Consider the following 25,943-nt stretch of genomic DNA (forward strand, 5'->3'; position numbering starts at 1 on the left):
TGGCAAAAAATGCTACTAAGATGCGTGGGGGGGAGGGGTGCTCTAGCTTGCTATTACTATTTTGATTAACCATTTTGAGCTCCATTTGCTGCACTGGCGAGTCACCAGTTTGATTCTGGCCCAGTCCTATACTTATCCACACTTATCTAGTGAGCTCGGCCTTTTATGATGTTGGGGGCTGGCATGATCACTAAACTTTGTTTGGGGTCCAGAAGGAATTTGTCCCATGTGACAAAGTTCACAAAGTATTGTGTGGGTTTTTTACCTTCTATCCAACACCTCTGAGGTCTTGTTTTGGAGTTTTAAATTACATTGTTGTGACTTTGGCAGGTTCCAGTGCAGTTGGTGGGTTTAAAAGTGTCTGATATGAGGTCCCTCTAACCTAATGTGCTGTTTAGCCATGGGTTCTGAGCACGATATTGCATGATAACAGGATACCCCTCCTTGTCTCATGTAGCTCCCTTCATCTCATTTCTCCTACCTTTTGTGTGGAGGAGGGGAGTGGGTTGGGGCTCTGGCTTTCAACCAGAGTCCCTGAGTAGGTCTAAAAGTGGAGGGGGGGCTTTGCCTCATACCTGCCCTCAGGTCTGTATAACCCAGAGCTGTTGGTGCCCAGCTGAAGTCCACATGAGAAGAGCCTTGCCAGGAAGCTGGGGAGAATGCTCCCCCTTGGTCATGGGTTTTAATAAAGTTGCAGCCTCCACATTTAACCATATTTGGGCATACATGTCTAATTGTTTCTGTCTTCACATCAACATAACATTTAAACATTTTAAAAGGAACTGCAAGTTGATGTGGCATGAGTGTATGGCTCTCAAAATGCAAAATCTGACCATTCCATGGCATATTTAAAGGGACAGCATTGTATATGTCACTCACTGGTTGCTAAAGATTTTGTTCAGTAATGTCCTTTTCAAGCTTATTCATTTGTATCAGAAAGTTGTAGCAATTATCACTTATTCAAAAAGTGAAATCTGCACTGCTTTTATTTCAGAGTCTGACAGTTATTAGGGTAGATTTGGGTAAGAGAAGAATATCAGCCTTCCTTCCTATAGCCTATTTTATACACATTGCAAACATGGTCCATCTCTTTCATCCCAATCGATCAGTCCCATTATATTGACTGTACGCTTCAGATTGGCAGCTTTGATGTCTGCATGTCTTCATTATTTTCTCTGCTCTGTGATCTTGCTGACAAATGCTTCATTGATAGCTTGTCATCACAGAGTTATGGCTTTTGGACTTAGCAGGTGTTTCATTTACAGGGCATATAAATGTTCTGGTACTCTAAGGATGATTTATCTAGTTGCAGACACAGTAGTGTCTTGTCATTACTTCAGGGTGAAGTTGTGCTAGACTATACCTACAATTTCACAAGAGTGTATTTTCTATAACAAGAGGGTGGTCACATATGCATGAAAGACATTGAATTGTTAAAATGGACAGTCAAGAAAGTGTTCTTGCTTTTTAATTAGTATGGTTAGGGAATTCCCTGCCAGCAATCTCAACTGCCATTAGATTAACCTGCACAAGCAGTCCCTTTTCCCAGACATGATGAATTTGGTTTTCAACAGCGAGTTCAGCTTTAGACTTCCTTATCTTGCAGATAAGCAGCAAATTTACCTTCTTTTGCTGTAAGGGAAGTAACTCAGAGTGAAGTACTAGTGCAAAGGACAAGAAAAGGTCCTGACAATGCTCAGCAGTGAGTTAAACTCCATAATAATGATTGCACAGTGAATTACTCAGAATAAAAGCTGCAACTTCAATTACATGAAGATTAAAGTGTCTATGAACATTTAAAGCAGCACTCCCCCAAGACAGAGAAAAGTGGGGGGACTCTCCCTCTACTTTTAGGTGAGGGGGAGTTGTGCTCCTTCACATTGCTTAGTTTAACCTCCAATTGTAGATCTTTATCTTTTGTGTGGCAATAAACAATTTATTCCATTGCAAACCATTATTTACTGTGTATCAATATAATTTTATTACCTATTTTATTTCTTTTATGAAAGTATGCTTTGGGAGAAAGTAACCTTTAGAAGCAGGATATTAAAGATGTAACTTTTTTTATGTAAAAATTAAAATGGATTTTCATTAGTAAATCTCACATTTCACTATAAATTATTCAGAGAGAAGCACTGACTGACAATAAATTATACATATATAGAGGAAAGATACATTTTACTTCTGAGATAACATTTTCTTCATTTTATTATACCGTACATATAAAGAAACTTCATTTTATTGCTGTACTAATATCTTTGGTACAGGAGGGATAAATTATGACTTCTGTTATGAGTATTTTTAAATATACAGGTTTTGTATAAATAATGTATCCATAAATATCATATGTTATCTCTTCACACACACATACACGTGCTTTTGAGGGCACTCTCACAAGTTCCTCTTCTGTTGCTCCTTTCACCCTATCCATCTCCACTGAGAAAAGAGGAAGAACCAGGAGTACAGATGTCTCCAAACCAATGCTGCAGGCCCATTTTGCAAGTCTTGCCAGACAGTTCTGAGCTGGAGCTTCTCTTAGCATACGTACAACATGCCTTAGGTGGCAAATGACCAGGATTCATCACCGAATTTGGTCCTCTGGTTGGATCATTAGCTTCCATGGCCTGGGCTGTGTATTGACTGAGAGTGCAACATAAACGCTGATCTATGTCACTTTCAGTGCATCAGAGGAGGAGTCTGTAGATCCTGTGCTGCTGGCTGATCTCAATCAGGAACAGTCAGTTCTAAAGAGGATTAGCCCAGTGGTGGTTCCAGTAAGTGCAGTGGAAAAGGATGCCCTCTTTAGGGGAAAACCCCATTAGAGGTGTGTAATAGTCTTACAGAAGGCCAGCACAGGGAAAGCCAGAAACCCTGGGCCCAGAGATTGTTGCTTTTCTCAAAGAGGCCTTTCCTCTTAAGCCCACTATAGAGGGGATCCCCTTTCCTCTCCCATATAAGAAGGTGAAATGTGTAGCTTCAGATGGTACAGCTTGCTTAGTCAGATCCTTTTCTGTTTTCTAGGAGCCCTTTGTCAGTGGCTCAAAAAGAGGGTCCTGGCCCATTGCAGTGATAACCCTTCCTCCTGCTCAAACAGACTTGGAGGAGGATGAAGAACCTGTTCTCAGAACCAGATGCAGACCTTTCTGGCTCCTCCAAGTGGTTTCTTCACAAGAATGGAATATCTTCATTAAATATATAGACTGTTATGGAAAAGGAGGACATAGCCATCCTCTTTTTCTGGATGTTTTCAAGTGAGAGAAAACCTTTCAGTTAAAAAAATAGGCTTTAAATGCTTGTAAAGAATTGTAGGGATTTTCCAGAAATTAATGTGGATTTTCCTAAAACACAAAGCATTACAGATTGGGGCATGGTATTCATGATGAATAGGTAAACATTTTGGTCCTCAGTCTGGGTATAGTAGTTTGTACAAAGCTCTCTTAATTTCATTTTCTACAGCCATTATGATAGCAACAGTATTGGTTTGTATAACAAGATCAAGAATTAAGGTCATGTAGACAACCATGCACAGAAATGACAGCAAAACACCTCCTAAGTAATAACTCATTTTTGTTTGCATGTTTAACCAGCTGTGGAGAATAACAACTGTACACAACCCTTTCTTTCTCCTCTGCAAGTGCAACCAATGACCTCAGGAGAACACCTGTTCTCATAACCTTTTTCCTCTACTAGTGTAACCAACAACCTCAAACCAACATCCTGTATCCTGAAAGAAACCCACAATAACATATTATTCATACATTAACAGCGCCATCCTTTGGAATAAAAATATTCATACATCACAGGGTTCAGACATCAACATACAAGTTACAAGGGCAGTGGAATGTGATGTAATCAAACCTCTGAGATGTCTCTGACATTATTAACAATCTTCCTGTGTTGAATTTTTGCTGAATCATGTACAATTTTACAGAAAATGTTCATAACAGACAGATACTATTTCCTCACTAGCTTTGAGTAGCCCAGACCACATCTGTCAGAATATTTGTAAGCTTGTTCTTCTTTTCTCCCTCTTTGGGAGCCATTTGGCCAAACCAGAAGTACAGGTTATACACAAGCAAAGTATCTAGAAATTTAGATAGAATACAAAAGTATAAAACCCAAACCCATATCATGTAGCATTTATGCCAATTTATGATAATGCAAGGTTGTGGCAGGTAGGAGGTTTCCAGACCACAAAGCAGCTGTAACGTCCCTTCATCAGAGTGGTTGCACCAATGAGCAGCTTCTTTAAAAAAAAAAAAAAAAAAAAAAAAGTCTAGTCCATTTTCTTGCAAAAAGACCCTGGAAAACATAAATGGATGGATTTCTGGCAGGGGTAGGAGTGTGTGGAAATGATGGATTTTTTTGGGGAGGAGAGGCATGAATGTTTTACAAAGTTGCATGTAGCTCTAAGGCACAAGTCAGATCCAAAACATTAATTTCTCCATGCACCTGTATCATCTAGTAATTAATATAATTGTTAGAGTAATGTCAATTAGTTAATATAATTATTAGATTAATGATGGGTGAACTATGACAGAAATGTCAAAATTGAAAATCTCCCTGAATGAGTATGCTATATTTCAACATAGTGGCTAAAATAAGCATTCTGATAAGAAATATAGGTCAAACTGAGATTTTTCCTGTATTCAGCAGCACATAATGAATAAGTGTACCAGCTTTTAAGATTTTAGTTCACTTGACAATATAGAAAATAGATGTTCAGATCAGTCAATTGCCCTGTAATAAGCAGCCGTATTATATTAGATAGTACAACAGAGAGCTTAGAAAATCAATGGAAAGTTTCACAAGGAGATAGCTAATGCACAGAAATGTTGAAATCTAACAAATATGGTATATTACATTATTTAACACTACATGTTTTATTTTTTGAGTTATCTACCTGTTTGAAGCTTTGTCTGGGAAGCCATTAGGTGATGGGAAGCCTCTTACCCACAAGGTAATGTAAATACTATAATTTCACCTTTCAAAGTGTATATTTATATTAATAATCTAGAAGAACAGAGTAACTGTGGTTTAATATGATACTTAATAGAAAACATTCTGACAAATCTAATTATTTTATAGTACAGCACAAATTAGACTGATGTATATACTGTGTTGACATCCATAATTGTAGAATACAGATTGGAAACCTTGACTTTATATAATTGTTATATTTCTCACACCCCAAGAGATCAAAGTGAGCTTCAGGAGAATCTTGGAGGAATACTGCTAAGGGAGAACTGTGTTCTGTCATCTGTTGCAGTGAAACTGACCACTTTAATTCCCTCTATTCTCACTACAAAGCCACTTACTTAGCACCTGCCTATCTCAACACTGAAGTCATTTGCACTATTTTTTCTGCTGTCTGGAGAGAGGAAAGAAGAAATGGTGCTGTTGGTCTCCATGCTCAATATTTGTCTTCTCTTGAAGATTGGTTAAAGAGAAGACCTAATCTTGGAGACATAACCTTGTTTCTTCTTTCTTCCTGGCGGTACAAGAAAGGGCTTGTTGGCAATGGAGTAATTTTCATGCACCGCTGTAGTGGGAGGATTTTTGAGCAAGAGGCAAAAGTGCTCATTCTCGTTCTTTATGCTGCCTTATATTTATTTTTCCTTCAGACTTTCAAGAGACTCACCAAGCCTTAGTTCTCCTGCAATGTAACAGATTATGCTGGCTATGGATTATTATATAAACCTCGTAAGAAATTAACTTCTGTAATGCTTTATACTTACATAAAATAGCTCTAGAACTATGACATACATAACAGGAATTTTAAAAAATCCAGTTGTTGAACAGTAAAAATGTGTCACATTTTTTAGTGGATCATCAGTTTCTTTTAACATGATTCCTCCTATGTGGATCTATCTGGCATAAAGAATCAAGTGTTTTATGTTTGTATTTTAGACAGAGATCACCGAAATTGCCCTAGATCAGAAGGGACTTACAAATGAAAGAAAAATTGCTTTTATTGATAAAAACAGAGATCTTTATATTACTTCCGTGAAGAGATTTGGGAAAGAACAGAAAGTTATCAAAATTGGTAAGAACCAAGACAAAATTACATTAATCTACATTCTAGTAGCACAGGTATTTTATCTACAACAGGAGTATTGGAAGCTTTATCTGATTAATGTAAAACTTGACTTGAAAGAATACAGGGAAATATGTTGTAGGGTACAATCCTGCTGTGGCTCCTTGGGATGGATAAAATGAACTAATATAATTTCCATCTCTAACTTCTGTGGTATCCAGCCACACTGAATAAACACATTACCTGGGAATTTTTTTATTATGCTCAGCAGTCAAATAGGTAAATGGTGACATTTAAACTAAAATTGAAATTCTGGAGAAAGTGATGTAGTCATCCAATAATTGCCCAAACTGTATTCTGGCCACTCTTATTCATTTTGAACTTTGCTCTCAAAAATACAATATGTGAACTGCTTCTATAGTTTGTGCAGAAACAGTTAAAGAATAGACAGTGCGCTCAGACTTGTGCATGGTTCTGATAATAACAGTTGACAGATAAAGCAGTAAACAAAACTGAGTTATTTTGCTTCACATATGTTAGAAACGGGGAAATAAATGTTAGAAAAAGACAGAATAGGGAAAATTACTTACTATGATTAAAGTGTTTAAGAATAAATTGCAACTCATGCAGAAATAAATATAAAACCTTGCTTTTTTAAGTAGTTGACGACCCTTAAGGATCACACTTATTGGTAGCAAAATTCCAAGAATGTTTACATTTTTGGTGTATATTGTGCATGTGCAAATACATAATATTTGTTTATCTTTAAATTAAGGAACAATGGCACACACTTTGGCTTGGAATGACACATCCAACATACTTTGTGGACTCCAAGATACTCGTTTTTCAGTCTGGTACTATCCTAATACAGTTTATGTAGATAAAGACCTTCTGCCAAAAACACTATATGAAAAAGATGCAAGGTAATGTATATTTTCACTCAGAATAATATTACTGAATATTTTTAAATACTGTATTGAATTTTGAACTCAAATAATTCTTTACACAGAAGAGTGTTAATTTACCCATTTGAAATAGATGACACAATTGCTACCAGAAATGTAACCATAGGTGTTAGCCATTATGTACTAGAAAGCTTTTTAAAAAAAGAATAAATTATAACTGACTGAGGCAGAACACTTAAGCACCTGAAAAGGCATGGACTTAAACATGTGCTTTAAAGTGCATAAGTGCATTGGGGTCATAGTGCATATTATTGTGGGATTCACATTGCCTTCATTTGGACTATTCACAATAGTCAGTGTTTGCAGAATCAGGCCCTTAGATCACAAATCAGTAACCAAATACATGTGGGAAAGATCTTTTTAAAAAATGTATCTATACGTATAGTTCTTTTAACATTCATGGTTTTCCACAACAGTGCTAGACTTCAGCATCAGCATGGTAAACAAGGCCCTAAATGCAATACATCACTTAATAAAACAGGGCATATGAAGGGTTCTGGAGCATGTAGCCTGCCTTAGATTTTCCCAGACCTCCTGTAAGAAGTATTTTAAATTTTCCAGCTTTGTGACTTATTCATCAAAAATTGCTTTGTACTGGTGGTTTCTAATAAATAATCCTTTGCGCTTCTATAGAAGCTTCTGTTCAAGATTTAAAAATGCATCACCCTAATAATTCTCCCATCTCAAGAGAAAAGTAGCACATATCTTCATTTTACAAATGGGAGAATTGAGACAGTGACATTAAGTGATTTGTCCAAAGTCATAATGGCAAAGCCAGATATAGTACCCAAGTCTCTTGATTCCAGGTGCTATGCTCTTACCATTATATAATGTTCCTCCTTTTTTAATAAATAATTCAGTTAGGTTAAAAGATTTGGTTTTTTTAAATTACTTCAATATTTTGATCCAAGTTCATTCTGGATAACAACTGAAAATATTGTAACTATCCCCACTGCAGGATGTCACAACGAATAGTGTGATACACCAGTCCACTCTAGATGTTTTGGTACTATGAGCTCAGAAGCAAGCACTGTAGCAACCACTAGCCTATAGAAACCCTAGCCCTAAGTTGGTTCCCATCAAACACTCATATATGTTAGGTAATGGTGGTTCCTTTATTAGGGCTGCGAGGATCTAAGAGGTGCACATACGCTAAGCACAGTTGCTTTGACAATTATATGAAGGATAAACCAACAGTTCCTAATTTAGCCCCCAGCACAGTGTAATGAGATAAAAAGTCTTGCTGGGACCACTGCACACTGTTGTCCTGACTTCAGACTGAGGCCTTGTGACCTCCTGTAGTTATTGCTAGCCCCTTTCAGGAGGCTATAGCTCTGCCCAGCTCTCAGCCTTCCTGTACAAGCTACCAGGTTGCTTGCTTCCCAGCTTCTCTCCTCAGTCAGCTACCAGATTGTTGTCTCTGGCATGTTGCTCTTGCTTTCACTCAGCCTCCAGATCTCTTGATTCTAGTTCCCTCTGAGCTCTGGTTATATTTCTTTCTTGTGCTGGAAGGATTATTGAGCCCTTTACAGGATGAATTTTTAATTGGGTAACACATTAATGAGCCCGCGGACTCATTGCAATATATTTTGCCCAGAACTAATGTAAAAGACAAAAATACTTTTTTTCTAGGGTACGATCACATAAGTACAAAAGCTCAAATCTTAATCAGATTTTTCTCTAAGAACCTTTTTCCTTTATTGTTTTGAAAAACATAGTTTGATATGTTTCAACATTTCTGTATTGTCAGTGAAAAATATCAAACTATTTTTATTTTTCCACGAAACATTCATAATCACCTAAGTATAACATTGGGGGGTTTTCAAATCACTTTCTGCAGTCTTTGGGGGTAGCTCTGCAAAATATTAAAAAACCAGAATCCACTGAGAAGCACAGTTCACTGTTTTCCTCGTCTTACAATAATCCTTGATATACAATCACTCTTACGCTCCCCAAAGTACTTTTTTTTGCTATATTTGTACATGCAATTTCAACAGTTAAATGTGCAAATCAGGTATTTTTGCAAATACCCAAATTGTATTTCCACGGTAGTTGCACATGACCGTGTACACGTGCCATTTTGCATCTAGCCACTAAATTTTGCCTTTTAAAAGTCTGACCAAAAGTTCTTTTAAATTTAAATTCAAATTCCATTGTACATATCTGTTTAGTTGAATTTGGATGTTTCTGTTGTTTGAAAGTAAAATTAAGAAAAATGTACCAATAACTTATCTAATTTGAAAATTTGAAAGCTAATTGTTTTAAACTCTAACCATTATTTTCAATGAGAAAAAAATGTAACGTGCTTTATCTGACTGTCTTTCAACAGTGAATTTAGCAAAAATCCCCAGATAGTTCGTTTTGTGGGAAATCAAGTAACAATAAGAAGAGCAGATGGCTCACTTATTCATCTCAATATATCACCTTATCCAGCTATTCTTCATGAGTATGTTAGCAGTTCAAAATGGGAAGATGCAGTCAGATTGTGTCGCTTTGTTAAGGTAATTTTTAATACTCTACAGTGTACTCATAAATAACATTTGTTGCGTTTTTATTTATATTTTCAAGTATTATTTGGTAATGATAATTATATATGTAAATGTTCTAAAGTATTCTCTTTCTTCAAGCTGTTTCTTTACCTTTATAGTTTTTTCTTATTATTTTAGGGCTGATCCTGAAAACACTTACACATGTGATTAACTGTACTCGTGCAAATAGTCAAAATGACTTGAATGGGACTATTCACAAAAGTAGAGTTAGTAATGAACATAAATGTCTGGCGTAGACCTTTACGTAGCCAATTTTGTTAAAATGTTCTGTTCCCCATATAGTTATCTACAATCCTTTTTTAAAAAAATTTCTTCCCTTTCATTTTCTTTTTCCTCACTTCCTTTCTGATAATTTAGACAACATCAGCAAATGAGGTAAGTGTGGTAGTAGTAGTAGATTTTTTATAAAGGCATTTTTCCTCCCCCCATTAAAACTTATAAAGGAATTTTATCTTCTTATAATTTTATCTTCTTATATATGACTATCATGATTTATAAGCAGAATTGTATCTCAAAACTGTTTTCTCTATTTTCTGGATTATTTGGATTGAGCGGTCAATATACATATTGAGCTAATTTGGGATATAGTGTAATGTTTACACTGAGTTGTTTCCCTTACCTGAAGGTGGATAAAAAATTTATTTTCCAGTATTTGGCGGTTGGGAATTGGCATTTATAATTTCAAATGTAGTACTAATTGAAATTACATTGAGTAATTTCAGTGATATGCTTCTTAAGAGACTGGGACTACTATTTGCACCTTGCTCGTAACTTTTTTTAAAAAAATAACTGGAAAGCACACACATACATATGACATCTATATTTAGTGGTAATATTTATAATATCATTTCCACATAATTACAGTTATAGCTTAATTGTCAGAGTTTTTTTTGGCATTCATAATTTTTCATGAATTTTACTATCTTCAGGGCTGGATTGCATTCAATTACTTTAGGGATACTTAAAAAATAAATTGATTAAAAGTTGCAAAGTTCTTTCATTCCTGCTTCCTCTGGCTATCACCCCTTCTCACCTTCCTTCTCCCTTTCATCAGTCTTTCCTCAGCTGCCCTAATCTGCCTACAGGTGAGCAAGACAAGGTGGATGAAGTGATATCGTTTATTGGTGAAAGAGACGAGCTTTGGAGCTTACACAGCTTGAGAAGAGTTCTCTGTAAACTCAGAAGCTTTTCTCTTTCACCAACAGAACTGGGTCCAAAATTACCTCATGCACCTTATCTCTCTAATATTCTGGGACCAACAATACTACCACAAAACTGCTTACCAGAGATGAGCAAACTTTTTCTACCAATAATAGCTTAAATATAGTTTATTTATTTACATTGTGTTTCCAAACTTGAATTGAGGGGGGATTTGGAATTGTCTTGACAAACAATGTGATCAAAAATACCTCTCAGTTATTCTGAGGACAAGTACTCTGTTGATTTTTAAGGTGGTGTGATGGGATGTCTGGTTGTATAACTGTGCATAGTGATGCAGAGCTATTTTGTGGACTCTGACTCACCCTGGTAACCAGATCAGATGGATAAAATTAGTATCAGCCCAATAGTACAAAAGTTTCAGAGCCCTTCTGAGGGAAGAAAGAACTAGGGTAGACACGGAAGAGTCCTATCGGGAAACATCCTAGAAACAAACCATCTCAGACAGAAACTCAGGCCAAGGTTTATGTTTGTTGTTTTTAAGTTAATAAAGGAAAAGTGTAAGAAGGATGTAAGGCCCTGATCATGCAAACACTTAGGATAACATTACACACTTTACTGAACTCAGTGGGACTACTCAGGTTTGTAAAGTTACGTGTAGAAGTATTTGCACAAAAGGGCTGAGCATTAAGTTTGGGCAATATCTAATGTATGTGCACTCTGTGTTTTAAGTAGTTTGCACTCTGACTGCTTCTAAGGGCCCGTCTACACTAGTGTAAAAGGTATTTTTAAAAGGTATTAGAGAATATGTTTTAATTAACATGTTAAACTCAATTTCTTCCTAGGCTTTACCTGGACCAGCTAATGTATTTAAAATTATATCTGTCCTCTCTAGACTAGGATGTCAAAATGTGTTAATTAACATGTTAGCTAACATGTTTTAATAATATACCTTTTTATACTACTAGTGTGATCAGGCTCTAAGAGTGAAGTGAAAGGAAAGGATAAGAAGGATAAAAACCAGTGAGAATGTTTAGGATTTTCCTCAACATTTTTTATGACTATATTTCTACTGACTCTTCAATAAAACTACAGTCATAAAATTGAAATAAAGAAAAACAAAAGTGTTATAAAATTCTCATAATTACAAATAGCTTTTTAAAAATGAGCAGCCTTTTCTGGAAATCTACTCCAATACCATAGGTGCAAAGAGAAAAGAGAACTTTTTAAAACTATTTTCTTCTCATTGATTTGTTAGCCTATTTGTTTTGCTATCTGGTTTTTTTCTTTCTCCTTCATTCACATATGTGATTATATATTCAGATACTGTTATATTGAGAAATAACAGTACAGTGATTACACATATCCTTGAAGTCCAGCTCAAAGTCATTGTTAGCAGGTCAGAGTACAGGAATTTTCATATTGCATAGTTATTGAGAAGTAACCATACAGAGATTATGATAGAGAGTGAGAGGGAGGCGGGGCTGCATAACTGAGATAAATTATATAGTTATGGATCAGTATATCATTTTCAGTGGCTGAACCTCATTCTTGCACCTTGGCTGAGAAAAACTGCATTTTCCATATAAAATAAAATTATAATATAATTTTATAATATAAATATAATATAAAATTATAAATTTTATAATTATAAGTAAAATATAATTGTATAATATAAAATTTAAAGATGTTTTAGAATGTTTCTTTTGTCTTATTTTTAGGATCAAACAATGTGGGCATGCTTAGCTGCTATGGCAGTTGCTAATAAGGATATGACAACAGCAGAAATAGCCTACGCATCGATCGGTGATGTAAGTAGATGAGATTTAACTATTTTTTAACCAAATGACTGCAACACTCATTTTATTAGTTTATTTCTCTAGTTAAACCTCATACTTTTTTTTTTTTTTTTTAACAGATTGACAAAGTTCAGTACATCAACTCTATCAAAGAACTTCCATCAAAAGAATCAAGAATGGCTCATATGCTGCTGTTCAGTGGAAATATACAAGATGCTGAAATGCTGCTTCTTCAAGCAGGCCTGACTTACCAAGCTATTCAAATCAATATTCACCTTTTTAATTGGGATAGGTAGTATTTCTTTCAACATACTGTAGCTGTTACCATTAATAATCTTACTGAGATTAAGTTGTAAATGTTTAGAGAATTAGCCACTTACTGATCTATTAACCGTAGTTGCCTGGACCCTGAGAAACACTGAGTTAAATCATATCATGACAATATATAAAAGAAATAAAATCACTGAAATGTTAGAACATATGTATCTGCTATATTGAAGGTGATATGTCAGTGTTTCCATGTACTGCCCTATGATAATGGTCTCCAGCACACCCAGAGATACTTCTGAAAGGTATTTTAACTTTTTCATGACTCTGGACACACACAGTTAATGTGCACTCAACAAATTAAAACTTTTGAAATATCTTCTTGCTTAAAGTAGTTGCACGACAATGCTGTTGTCATTACATCACTGGAAGAAAATCTGAGTTTTATGAATTTTTGTTTTTAAATAAAGAATTTAACTTTTCATCATGAGTATGCCCAGGGAAGTAAATCTCACTCCAGAATTGTTTGGGATCTACATGTCCAAGAGATCCTGCAGGAGCTGCTGCTGCTACAAGGAGAAAAGAGTCTGGCTCCAAAGGATGCTTCGCTTCCCTCTCTAATTGATGGATGGGGAGAGCAGAGAGTCTGCAAGGGTGGGGAAAGCTGCCAAGTCCTCATCTTATTGCAGAAAGTTCCTGCTGCTAGCAGGGAGTAAGGGAAATGGCAGATAGCTTCTTTTAAATCTACTTGCCTGCCTCCCTTGCTGATTAGAGAGACAATGTGAGTGAGGTGATATCTTTTATTGGACCAACTTCTGTTGGTGAGAGAGACACGCTTTCAAGCCACACAGAGCTCTTCTTCAGGTCTGGGAAAAGGTACTTCTAGCATCATAGCAAAATGCAAGGTGGAACAGATTGTTTAGCATAAGTAGTTAGCACACATTGAAAGGGACCAATTAAGGTAGAACTACCTTGCATTTTGCAGTGACACTAGGAGTACCTTTCCCAGACCAGAAGAAGAGCTCTATGTGATTCCATAGCTTGTCTCTACCAACAACAGAAGGTGATCCAATAAAAGATACTACCTCACCCATCTTGTCTCTCTAATATCCTGGGACGAACATGACTACAACTATACTCCCTTACTGATTGTCTGCGGCCTCCTACATCCTCAACTTTCTCAATTCTGAAAGTTCTTCCCCAGCTGTCTGAGTGTTTCAGAATAAGCAAAAGAATGGGGCTCTAAAAATGTTCTCTTCCCACAACTGGAATTGGGGAATAGTTTAGAAAGAACTCCCCCACCAGCATGGAAACCATCTTCCCTGATCATGACAACTATATGTTTAGACCCCTTACTATTAATTGGGCAGAACCCCCAATCTGTCCTTACCTGGACTGGCTGTGAGTACAAAATCAGAGGGCCTTTTAAAAATGTGATACTTAATGTCCCTATAGAGAGGAGACTGGATCTCTCTGTATGCCAACTTCTTAACAAATTTAGAAAAAATGCTTATTTAGTTCTAAGTTCAAACTCTCATGCCACATTTGTTCAGCATCCAAATAATCATTTGAAAGTTAAAGATAAATAGAGTTTGGCTACCCTCAAATAAAGTGGAAGTAGTATCTCCTAAATGTAATGGGAAAAATTTGCCTTCCTTACAGCTTTAGATTTGGGTAGCATTTTAACTTGTAAAAGACTCATGGTCTAAATAGTGCTTCAAACATGTACTCTTGGTTGTGGTTGCTTAAAGTAATTAATATAGTTTGGGTACATCTGTCTATGAAAATAATATGTAAATGCAGCATTAGCAAAATTCCTATAATTTCCTTTCTGTGTCATCATTTAACACTGTTATTTTTAACAGGGATGGGAGTTCAAATATTATGAACTGTTTGATTCCCAATGCAAAGCCTTATTTGATGTTGACTTTAATTTCAGTTTAATGTTGTGCATTTTGAGTACTTAAATGAAGGTAGAATGAGAAACTAGCAAACCACCTTTCAAACTGAATTATGTTTTCTTTTGGAAATGTACTTTATGGGGAACCACTTTATGGGAAAAACAATTAAAGTATGTTACCCACTGGGCTTCATTAATGCTAAGAATTACATGTAGATTAATTTATAAACTATTGGTGCTTGAAGTATAATCTATGCTATGTATTCATAAGTCATTCTGTCCCATCCAAATTATCTTGTTTTTTCTGACAAGCAAATATCGATCTGTGTTTTGGTGGTGTTGTCAAGAATGTCTCACCTGAAAAACAATGCATAAAACATTTCTAAGATATTTAAATTTAATTTTGTATCACTCCAAGGAAAACAAACATAAACATAGACGTATCATAATCATGATGACACTTCCCATTTTAGGGTGTTCTAAAAGTGTTTACGTGTTCTCTCCAAGAGCTACAAGGTTCTTTTTTAATTCAGAGCTATAATAATTTCACTAAAAGTTAATTTTTTTACCCTTTCCTACTGAAAGTTATATAGTCAAAGGTAAAAGAGTGTGTTTTTTCAATTTCTTACAAAAAATTCTTGTTGTCACATTTCTATAATGTGATTAGGTTGCCAACAGAAAAATGTTAATTATTTCTCATATGTACATCACAAAGTGCTGTCTGTGAGGAAAAATTGGTTACTCTCATCCTCTTATGGTTAACACTAATGCAAAATTGCTTGACACCTTTCATCAGGAAGATCAGCCTCTAGCATGATCACTGTATAGGTATCTTTTTGTAAAACCAAAGTGATTGTAATTGTGTTAGTATTTTTTTCAGCCATGACAAGCCCATTTTTGTTTTGTTCCAGGGCACTGGAACTAGCAGTGAAGCACAAGACACATGTTGACACGGTTCTGGGTTATCGACAAAAGTTCCTGGAGGACTTTGGTAAAAAAGAAACCAATAAGCGATTTTTGCAGTATGCAGGAGGTGTAAGTATTCTGTGGAAACTTAGATCTACATTTTCAGAAGCTCAGTTTACATTTTGTGGGCACAATTTGTGCAAAAAATATTGCTCCCACATTTTTGCTTCAATGCAGTTGTGGATGTAAATCTTGATTGTTACACACCTGTTTATCTGACAGTAAGTACAAATTAATAGCTTGATATATAACTAACAACATTTGTGAATGCTATGTATTTGGGGGCACAAAGTAAGTCTGCATAAATTTTGCATTCTGAAAACACATGGGGGCTTTTATTTTCGGGCACAAATTTTATCCACAAATTGACTTGGGTTGAAAATGTACCTTTTAATGTCTTCAATAACACACTATGAATATTAATGGTAACAGTCAGTAAGGTTATCCAATCATGAACTGCTATGTTGTAAAAATATTAACTTGAGTTGATTGTGTAATATTTCATATATTTTTAAGTCCAGGAAGAGGGACTATTATAATCAAAAACTTGCTGGGAGTGTAAAGTGGGAAACAGTCACAAATCCACACAATTTAGACTTAATCAATTTTTTGCCTTTATTTATAAACTTTCAAACAGAATTATTGTCATCTATAGTGTCTGAACATATATTTATGCCTGATAATAAGATAAGACAGGACAGATAGGGGCCCAAGTTACTGAGTTTCAGGGTACGGGAAGCCCTTCTCTACTTCATGATAGTCATCTCAGCCTCTGATCTCTGGTCTGGGCCTTCAGTCTCAGTCCTTCAGTTTCTGGTCCAGTATTTCTCCGATTTGGGTCTTGTTCACTTGGATTCCTATACATTTCCACATTGCAGATTTATTAGCTTTTCTCCAATCAGCATTAAGCATTGTCTAACATAATCTGTACAATATGCATACACAAGCTTCAGTTTATACAAATTCTGCTGTTTGTACTATTTTTGTCATTATGCTTTCATGTCACCTCACTTTTATTTTTCCCGGTAAAGAGACTTTTAGCATTACATTTGTGTATTTATGATACTAATTAACTTTCTTTTATTCCACCATAATAACAAAACATTACCTTTGTCCTGTGAACAGTAAACATTATCTAAGCAAGTCTTGTAAGTGGAAAAATTGGCAAAACACCACAAGTATTACCTCAGCCAAAATTATTCACTATCCATAGTTATAAACTATTAAATGGGAAAAATAATGGTTTGGCTATTTTAGCAATTCTTCATCCTTATATTTCAATATCATAATTCAGGATATATGTATTATCATAACCTCTAGATTTTATTTGAACTGGGAAGTTATGGTGACATTTAATGTCAACATTTTTTATCTTCTCCAAACATGGATTTTCAGGGGACTTTCTACTCAAAATCCAGCATCATGTTTGTAAATTATTAAAAGGCCATGTCCGTAATTTTGTTCATTGTATTGTCAAGGTGCTTTTCATTTTAAGTTAGTTCAGGATTTTTTTGTATTTAATTGTTTCCCAACAAGCTAAAAGGTTATACTTCAAGTGTCCTCTACATAATTCCAGTGAATGGGATGCAGTGACAGTGGAACTCAGACAGTGGAATCTTTTGTTAGCAGTGCCTGCTGCTGGTGCACTGTCATGCCCCTTCCTGGCCCTCTCCTCACTGTTCCTGAATGATCTGAGACCCAGGCTATAGAAGGAGTCACAGCTCAGTTGCTTCTAGCTCAGGGGTGGCCAACCCACAGCTCGTGAGCCGCATGTGGCTCTTTGCTCCTCTGAATGTGGCTCTTTGCAGCTCTTGGCTCTGAAATTGACAAGCAGTGGAAGAGGGGAAAGTGAAATTGACAAGCAGCTGTGGAGGGGAAAGTGAAATTGACTTGTTGGGGGAGGGTAAGAGAGGAGGGTAGCTTGTCAATGGAGAAGTGAAATTGACAAGCTGCCACCGAAAAAGAGGGATCAGCGCAAATTGTCGGTGGAGGGTAAGGAAAATGTGGCTCTTAGCATTATCAATAGCTATTTTTTCGGCTCCTAGTCTCTGACTGGTTGGCCACTCCTGTTCTAGCTGCTGCAGCTGACAGATCAGGAACTCCATCTGAGTTCTTGGCCCAAATTCTTTGCTTGGGTAGTGCCTACTGTGCTTTTAGCATAGATTTATCTTAGTTTCCTGGTGTAAAGAATTAGCTTTTAGCATTTCAGTGGTTAGGTTTTATTTCTTTAACAAACAAATCAAATTTTTGGGTAGTTGTTCGTACAACTTTGGTTCCCCTATGAGAATCCAGTGGCAGATCCAAACATCAAGAAACTGAGTTTTAAGGAGTGGGCCTCTTGCCCTGCAATCTTTCTCACATCAGATGCTCACATAAGATGCCAGCTTGCCTTGGAAAGGAATATTCTCCTTCAAGATGCTCATTCTGCAGTACTTTCACTCTAAAGACTTAGAAAGAGAGGCAGAACAGACTATAGGCACTGCCATGCAGGAGGTTTTGGCAGCCAAGCCCTCTGGATCCAGAACATCTCTTGGATCCATGAGTGAAGATGGACCAGATTTGGCCTGTGATGCTTATGGGGAGAACTGGCAGCAGAGACCTCTGCAGAAGATACTGTCTTCAGTTCCAAGCTCCAAGAAGCTTATGGTACTTAAAAGGATTCTAACCCATCGGATCTGAAACAAGCAGAGAAAGACCTTGTCAGTGACGGCCTCAGAGCCAGTCCAGGAAAGCAACCCCCTCGGATTCGGGAACTTTGGTGCTGGAAAAAGACTCTCTGCTCAAAAAGGCCTCTTTTAGGAGAGCCAAAGTGCACTTGAGGGATGTTCCAGGTCAGTCTTCTACAGATCCTAGAATGGCAGATCCTAAATCAAAACCAAAAGAATCTGGCTGTCTAACAAAGCAGATGGCTGTCATTTCAGATGCATCAGATCTACTTCTCTATTTTCAAGTCTCCTTGGCAGCTGACCATGACAGTGGTAGCTCAAAGCAACCAGGTGAATCTGCAACTTCAACGTAAGGAAGATACTGGAGTACCAGCAAGAAGCATATTGCACTAATTTCAGCTAGAGATTACCATAGTGCAGTTTAGGAGTATTGAGAATGAAATCCACTGGGGCCATCATGAAGTCTACTAGGAGCTTTGCTGTTGCTATCAATTTCATGTGAAAGGGACTTTGACATTATAGAGATGGTCATAAGAATGAAACCCTAAGATAGATAGATAGATAGATTAGATAAACCATTGTCAAATGGAGTTGAAGTAAAATGGCCTTGGGAGGATGGAGAAAGGAGAATAAGTAGACTGCTTACCTTTTTGGCTGTGTAACTGAATACAATTTATGTAAAATTGCTGTACACATTTTAATAGCTCATTCTGAAATGCATTCTAAAAATACCCAGCTTTTGGACATCTGCGTCATTCCCACTTCCACATGGGACTGGAAGAGATGCAAAAGGGCAAGAAGAGTGGCTTGAATTGGCTGCTTAGCCTGAGGATCTCTGAAAAGGCTTTACTAAAACACAACAGATCTGAGCCCTCTTCAGTGTCATCATGCTCCACTGCGGTGCCAGATCTATTGGCTTCCAAGTCACCGTTGTACTTTTTGATACCTGTGTTGAGAGTGGAGAGGGCTATATGACCTGAAGAGAGAGTTAAGATTCCTTCTAGTAGCATTAGTTAATACACATTTTAATAGAATTACGGCAACCAAAGTATAGAGAATATTTCTCTGAGATCAGCTGCCTTGTGACACCTACAGTATTGCCAATTGCCCTTTTTCCATATAGTCTGTCTGGTGCGAAGCCTCCTGTGAAATGCACACAGTCAACAATGTAGGTTAGTTCAGAGATTTGTTAATGCAAATCAAGATGCTGTAGCTCAGTCTGAAATAGAGAATTGATGTCCTGATTGATAGATGGGCATAAATATATAAAAAAGAGTAATTAAAAATGAACAGTTCCTGAAGAGACAAAATAATACCAGAAGGACAGTCCTCAAGTTCATACAAGTGCTTGAAAAACCTAGAGAACAGAATAGCATGATAGTTCTGACAATGCAGGCAAAATCAGTTGAGCTGCATTACAGGCAAATATGAACAGAGTGCCAATTTTGACGGAGGATAAGAAATTACTTACCCATCCAAGAGCCACCATGAAACTTGTTCCTCTATTCAGTATTCATAGTTTCACTGAAATAGGACACTGCCACAGGATGATGTTTTTCTGCCGCTAGAGAAATGCCAATAGAAAACTTGAAACATTTATCATCAAAGCAGAATTGAAATATCTACAATGTTATTTCTGTTATATCAAATGACAATGTAGATGCCATCAATTTGCTTGATGGACTTTGGTGTAGTAGAGAGAAGTTGCTCAATGTACCATGAGTAAGTGGCTTCATTCTGACTGATATGACAAATAGATTTAATTCATTTTTAAACTGGATGAAGTCCAGTAGGCTCATCTAAGTTTATTTCCATTGTTGAATATTTTCTCACCAGATATGAGATTTTACTATTTGTTGAAAAGTATCAAATTTGTTTCATTTCAAAGGCAGGAATCTCTGATAGTATCCTGTTCATTAGATCTTGACTGTGGCAGAGAGCCTCCAATTGGTACACACATGTAACTTCCATTAGCATTAATGGTAGTTATATGTTTGCATCAAGAGGAGACCTATATAATGACAGAGCAGATCACTTTGTGACTTGTACCTTCATACTGTTGTTCGTTAATACGTATTTAATATAATGTTAGTTAACACCTACCTACTATCTTTCCTGTCCTTACAGCTGGAAGTTGATTGGGACAAAATCAAGGCCAAAATAGAGATGGAAATTGCTAAAGAGAGAGAACGAGCAGCAGCAGCCACTCCAACAGTCAGAGCCAGTGTAACCATACAGCACTAAATACAATGCTGGGCATATTAAATAGCTGTTTCAGTAGACAATTGCTATATCCGTATACTGATAAATCTGAGGATTAACGTTTTCCAGGGTGTGGGTTATGGAAACCAGATTTCTGAAATTAGTACAGTTCTTGCTAATGCCTTAAATTGTATTTAGGTATGTATTTAGGTACCTACTTTAGGCACCTAATGTGAAAAATGTGAGCCTAAGTTGATAAATGGCAAAGGAATATTTTACTTGCAGTTACGTAGGTTAATGCATGACAGCCCAGTCCCAGTGCTGAAATATTTTCAGATAACTTCAGCACCTGAGAAACATTGTGTTTTTATCAATAACAAAAAAAGTGTAGCTGTTGGATAAAAACTTTTAAATGTTAAATGAATTATTTCATAATAATCTAAAATACTATGTAACATACTTTGAATTTTGTTTGAATTAGCAGAAAAGTCAATTTTCTGAAAATGATTGGCAACAGTGTAATCTGAGTTTCCTTAATGGTTAGAATGTCCCATCCATTTAAAAGAAAAACTTTTCATGTTTGCACTAGGTCCAGTTCACTTGATTGTGTATTGGAGTTAGACATATGCCATTTCACCAAAATATTCTTTTCTCTCTTTCCTGTTGAAATAATAGAGGATGCATGCATACTGATCTGCATGATCTCTTTGCAATATCGGGACATTAATATATTACTGGTTATTAAAGGACGTTAATGTTCTGTGTAACATTTCTTTCACATATGAACACTAAAAATTGTGTGTGTTCTGTGAGAATCTTTACCTGGTTTAATATTTGTTTTGTAAATCATTATGTGGCAAATACCAATTTTCTGCATATTCTATAACTTTCTTAATAAAAAATTAAAATAAAGTTCTTTTTATATCAATTAGATGATGTATCTCATTGATTTTACCATCCCTTTAAATAAAAAAGGCAATTCAATCTGAGTACCTACAATCCATATAAAAGTTCCAATCCTCCAATGTGCTGGGCATCTCCTGCAGAATGAACCACCTTAACTTGGGTGTGACTCGCAAGTGGCACTTAGCACTTGCAGGAATGAGCCCAAAATATCAGTCATAGCAAATGTTTAATGTTAAATTTATTGCTTTATAAAAAGTGTTCACCCACAGGTGACAGGTGTTTATCATTTTCCTGTGTGAGTTCATTCAAGAGCATAGTGATTATCCAATGGACTAAATGCCTGAATAAAACTATGTGGGTGACACCAAACAATCACTATGCTCTCAAGTGAACTCACACAGGAAAATAAGACAAAACACCCTGTGGGTGAACATTCTATATCTATATCACTCTATATCTAACCTATCAGTCCTCATCCTCAAAGGAACACAACTTTCAAAAGACAAGCCTGGGATCTTAAATTCATGGACTGAATGGAGACAGTGGATTTATGACTTATTACAACAATTTATAACCCACTAACAAGCCCCATCAGCTGCTTCCACCCGTTTTTTATTCCCGCAGTGACTGGAGGGGTGTTAATGGACCACTTCACCTCAAATGGTTCCTTTAGCATAGGTAGTTAACATGTACTTAAACACTCTGTTCCACCTTGTATTGAGCTGTGACACTCTGAGTATGTTTTCCAGATTTGAACTTTCACAGAGCTCTTCCTCAGAAGTGTGTCTCTCTCTCAAATAGAAGGTGGTCCAATAAAAGATATTACATCACTCACCTTGTCTCTCTAGTATCCTGAAATCAACATAGCTACAACACTGCATATGTTTCTGTTCACTTACCGTATTAGTGTTATTCTTAGAATCATGTTTCCAAAATGCATATTGATGTTTATGAATCCAGAATTTACTTTCTGGGAATATTCTCCAATATTTATTTGTTTTGTTGAATATGCCTGTCATCAAACTCATGCACAGCACGAATATTACAGTAAATATACAAGAGCACAAATACAATCAAAGCAAATTAATTTAAAAACTTACAAATATGAATGGACTGTTTCTGCAGTATTTACTCAGCTCTACCCACATGCTAGTAACTGGACTAAGACCACAAACTCATTTTGCATTGGCAATTGGACAGCTGGTATCAGCTTTTGGTAACTTAGAGGTGAAAGCTTCTGTATTCTATTACCAATCCACAGAGCCATCCAGTCCTCTACTGCAAACATTTAGCAGTATCAATTTATGGGACTGCCAAACTCTCAGAAGGGCTTTAGATATTCCAGGAGGCAATGTGAACACATTCCTTTGTTTTACTGACCTGGTAAATCATTTATTAAGTCTTGGTGTATAGCAAACTGTGATTCTTGGCCAGAATCCATTCCTTGATGCTGCTTATCTAAAAGGTTTTTTGTTTTTTGGGTTTTTTTCACACATTGCAGCTGCAATTCTAAGAGCTCTGCCTTCTATCCAGTGCAAGATGCTTTTGTACTGAAACTGTGCACAGTATCTTTTGACTTGTATTTCTGAGGTTTTTAAAGGCTGTATATTGCCCTTGTCCTTATCTATTTTTAGGCACAACACCAGTGCATTTAACCATATCTTGTATACTGAATAGCAAAGAAACCATAGTTAAGTACAGAAGCTGAAAAAAAAAATCTTTAAAGCAAACTACAGAAAGCTTGCCTACAACAGAACCTCACTAATCTGCACTAATGAAGGATTCTCAGGGTGGATTAGTGAGATTTGCATATTACCAAGTGCCAGGATAGACCCAAGAAAACTTTTGTCCCACTTCCTGTTGGGTGTGTCATATTACTTTTTGCCCCAACCTTGATATCATGTAATTTCCAGAATCAGAATGAAGGTAATTTATAATAGATTACTGATGGGTTACTGTCCTAAACTGAATAGCCTAAAAATACCCATTCCAAAAATAAATATCTGCCTGTTAGGAAATTATTTCACATTTTGCTGACATCTTTGAGAAGCAGAGGTGGATACAACTGATGTATAACTGTTTTATTCAGCGTTGTGATTGATTAGCTTTTCAGACGTAACCACAATTTTGCCTTAGCAGTATAAGCACTGTAGTGATCCTTAAGTACTTTGTGATATTGATCTCAGCAAGTCAATATTTGTTTACATACACAAAGTGATTAAAATTAATAAATGTGAGGTATATAATATATCTTTGAAAGGGAAAAGTTGTCTAATGCTGATGTTTAAAAGCCACAGGTCAGTTATGAAAGTAATTTACCAAGAAGGTTAAGTGTCTTATAGCAGTGGTGGCATTATTTCTTAGTTTCAAATGTCATAAAAATTGTATTTAGCTATTATTGCACATGTGCTTGAAAATTTTGCATGAAAATGACCCAGAATTGGTATTTGTTTGGTTTTTTATTCCTGCAGTGTAAAAATGGAGAAACCAGAATGGTCTGCCTGTGTAATGTTAGTATTCTGCACTGCAAGATCCCTTTATAAGTCCGAATCTTGGTATATGATCCCCTGGCTAGAACAGGCTGGAAGAGACAGAGAAAGCACAGTCAGTCCTTTGGGGAAGGAATGTCTGTTGATGCTAAACAGCAGCCACTGTGGCCAGCTAAGGAAAGCTGTTGATAGACTCCAAAGGGCTTTAAGAATGGTGATTGTGAGGTGCAGTTTGGAAATATAAATGGATTGTTCCTAAGAACTTGCATCAGGGATTCGGAGGTAATGTTTTAAACGTGGTTTACATCAGAGATCTGATCTGCCAGATTTAACGTAGGAGTAAATTTGTGGCTCTAGATGACATGATTTTGGTAATTGCAGGTAATGCAAAAGGCTAAAGAAATACCCTTTATTTTTTCTCCTAGCTTAACTCTTTTCATAGTTCATTTAATACTCAGTGATTACAGTTTATTTGAAGAATTTATATAGCTATGTTAAACTGTATGACTTACCTTTCAGTCTTTTGATGATATTGATATTATGTTGGGAAATAGATCATTTTAAAAATAGGAATACCCTGTGGTACACATCCTCTCTGTTTTTAAGCATAAACATGATTAATCATATTAATTAAATTAATACACTCATGTATGTGAAGGAGAGTTATCAGTGACAGTGGTTTGAAAGAAGCCATCCTTCCAGGAGAGGAAAAACAAGGAAATAATTTCATTTCCTATTACCAAAGTTATTAGAAGTCTAAGATCTATCCTGAAGTATAAGGAACTTAAGGCTTGATCCTGCTCCTATTCAAGTCAATGTAAAAACTCCAGTTGATTTGAATACTGCAGACTAAAGCCCTTAATAATTTGGCATGAAAACTATATTTGAGATATCCTATGTAAGGCCATCCTTCATTACTGTAATATGATAGAACTAATGTACTTGTAAGAGGCCCCATGCACCAGGGATGTACAAGTAAATGACATTTGTAATAGGAACATAGCACTTCCATTCTAGAATGCTGCTTGCAGTAGTTAACAGATAATGCTAGAGGGAGATCACAAGTATAGCATGTGGGAAGAGGAATAGTCGGAGCACAGGTCCAGGAGCCAGAAACCCCAGGCTTTGGTAGAGATTTCATCTGTGTCCTTGCATAAATCACCTAGCCTTTCTGCCTCAGTTTCCTCTTCTGCAAATGAGAATATTAATAGTATTTATCTATCTCGCAGAGTAATTCTGAGGATTACATTATTATCTAATGTTCATATTGATATTCATATTGAACTTTGATGGGGAAAAGTGTGGTAAATACTAATTATTATTGATTATAATTATAAGCAAATCCAAAATTTAACACCTAGCTCTTGTATAGCACTTTTCACCCATAGAGCTCAAAGTCCTTTACAATGGAGTTCAGTATCATCCTCATTTTACAGATGAGGAAACTGAGACCTACAGAGGAGAAATGACTTATTTGAGGTTACCCAACAGACCAGTGCCAAGGTCAGGAATAGAGTCCCAGTCCAGTGCTCTATTCACTAGACTACATATAGCTCTGATGGGCTCATTTTAGTCCCTAGTGGAAACCAATATATGTCACAAAAGCACTGAAATGCTTAGGGATTAGATTTTCAAAGCAGGACACAGGATTTTAGCGGCTTATAGAATCATAGAATATTAGAGTTGGAAGGGACCACAGGAGGTCATCTAGTCCAACCCCCTGCTCAAAGCAGGACTAACCTCAGCTATATCATCCCAACCAGGGCTTTGTCAACCCTCAGCTTAAAAACCTCTAAGGATGGAGATTCCACCACCTCCCTAGGTAACCCATTCCAGTGCTTCACCACCCTCCTAGTAAAAAACTTTTTCCTCCCGCCCTGCAACTTGAGACCGTTGCTCCTCACACTGAGTTTAATAAAAATGGTGCAGCTATAACTTGGGCAATGGTTTGATAACTAACGATGAGTATTTCATTTCAGTATATGGGTACACTAGGACAGCTGTGGGGGAAACATCACATGATCTGCTTGAACAGTTCC

The 25,943-nt window shown here is 36.5% G+C and overlaps 1 protein-coding gene across 5 annotated transcripts in view; it reads left to right on the top strand.

The window, feature by feature from the left end:
- Window positions 1-21,442, top strand: part of IFT80 (intraflagellar transport 80) — a 117,405-nt gene extending 95,963 nt beyond the window's left edge. For 3 of the 5 annotated variants that reach the window (XM_067544430.1, XM_067544366.1, XM_067544486.1), the window contains exons 13-21: window positions 4,896-4,960; window positions 5,911-6,046; window positions 6,813-6,960; window positions 9,332-9,503; window positions 9,909-9,926; window positions 12,431-12,520; window positions 12,628-12,800; window positions 15,587-15,710; window positions 20,435-21,442. In XM_067544430.1, the coding sequence (XP_067400531.1) occupies window positions 4,896-4,960; window positions 5,911-6,046; window positions 6,813-6,960; window positions 9,332-9,503; window positions 9,909-9,926; window positions 12,431-12,520; window positions 12,628-12,800; window positions 15,587-15,710; window positions 20,435-20,551 (1,043 nt within the window). In that variant the 3' untranslated portion in view covers window positions 20,552-21,442. The remainder of the gene's footprint in view (window positions 1-4,895; window positions 4,961-5,910; window positions 6,047-6,812; window positions 6,961-9,331; window positions 9,504-9,908; window positions 9,927-12,430; window positions 12,521-12,627; window positions 12,801-15,586; window positions 15,711-20,434) is intronic. The other 2 variants (XM_067544634.1, XM_067544558.1) reach the window with 2 other exon arrangements.
- The last annotated feature ends 4,501 nt before the right edge of the window (window positions 21,443-25,943 follow it).

This window comes from Emydura macquarii, unplaced genomic scaffold (assembly GCF_026122565.2).
Source record: "Emydura macquarii macquarii isolate MOO-44397 ecotype Brisbane River unplaced genomic scaffold, CSIRO-AGI_Emac_v2 contig_18, whole genome shotgun sequence".
Classification (NCBI taxonomy): Eukaryota; Metazoa; Chordata; order Testudines; family Chelidae; genus Emydura; species Emydura macquarii.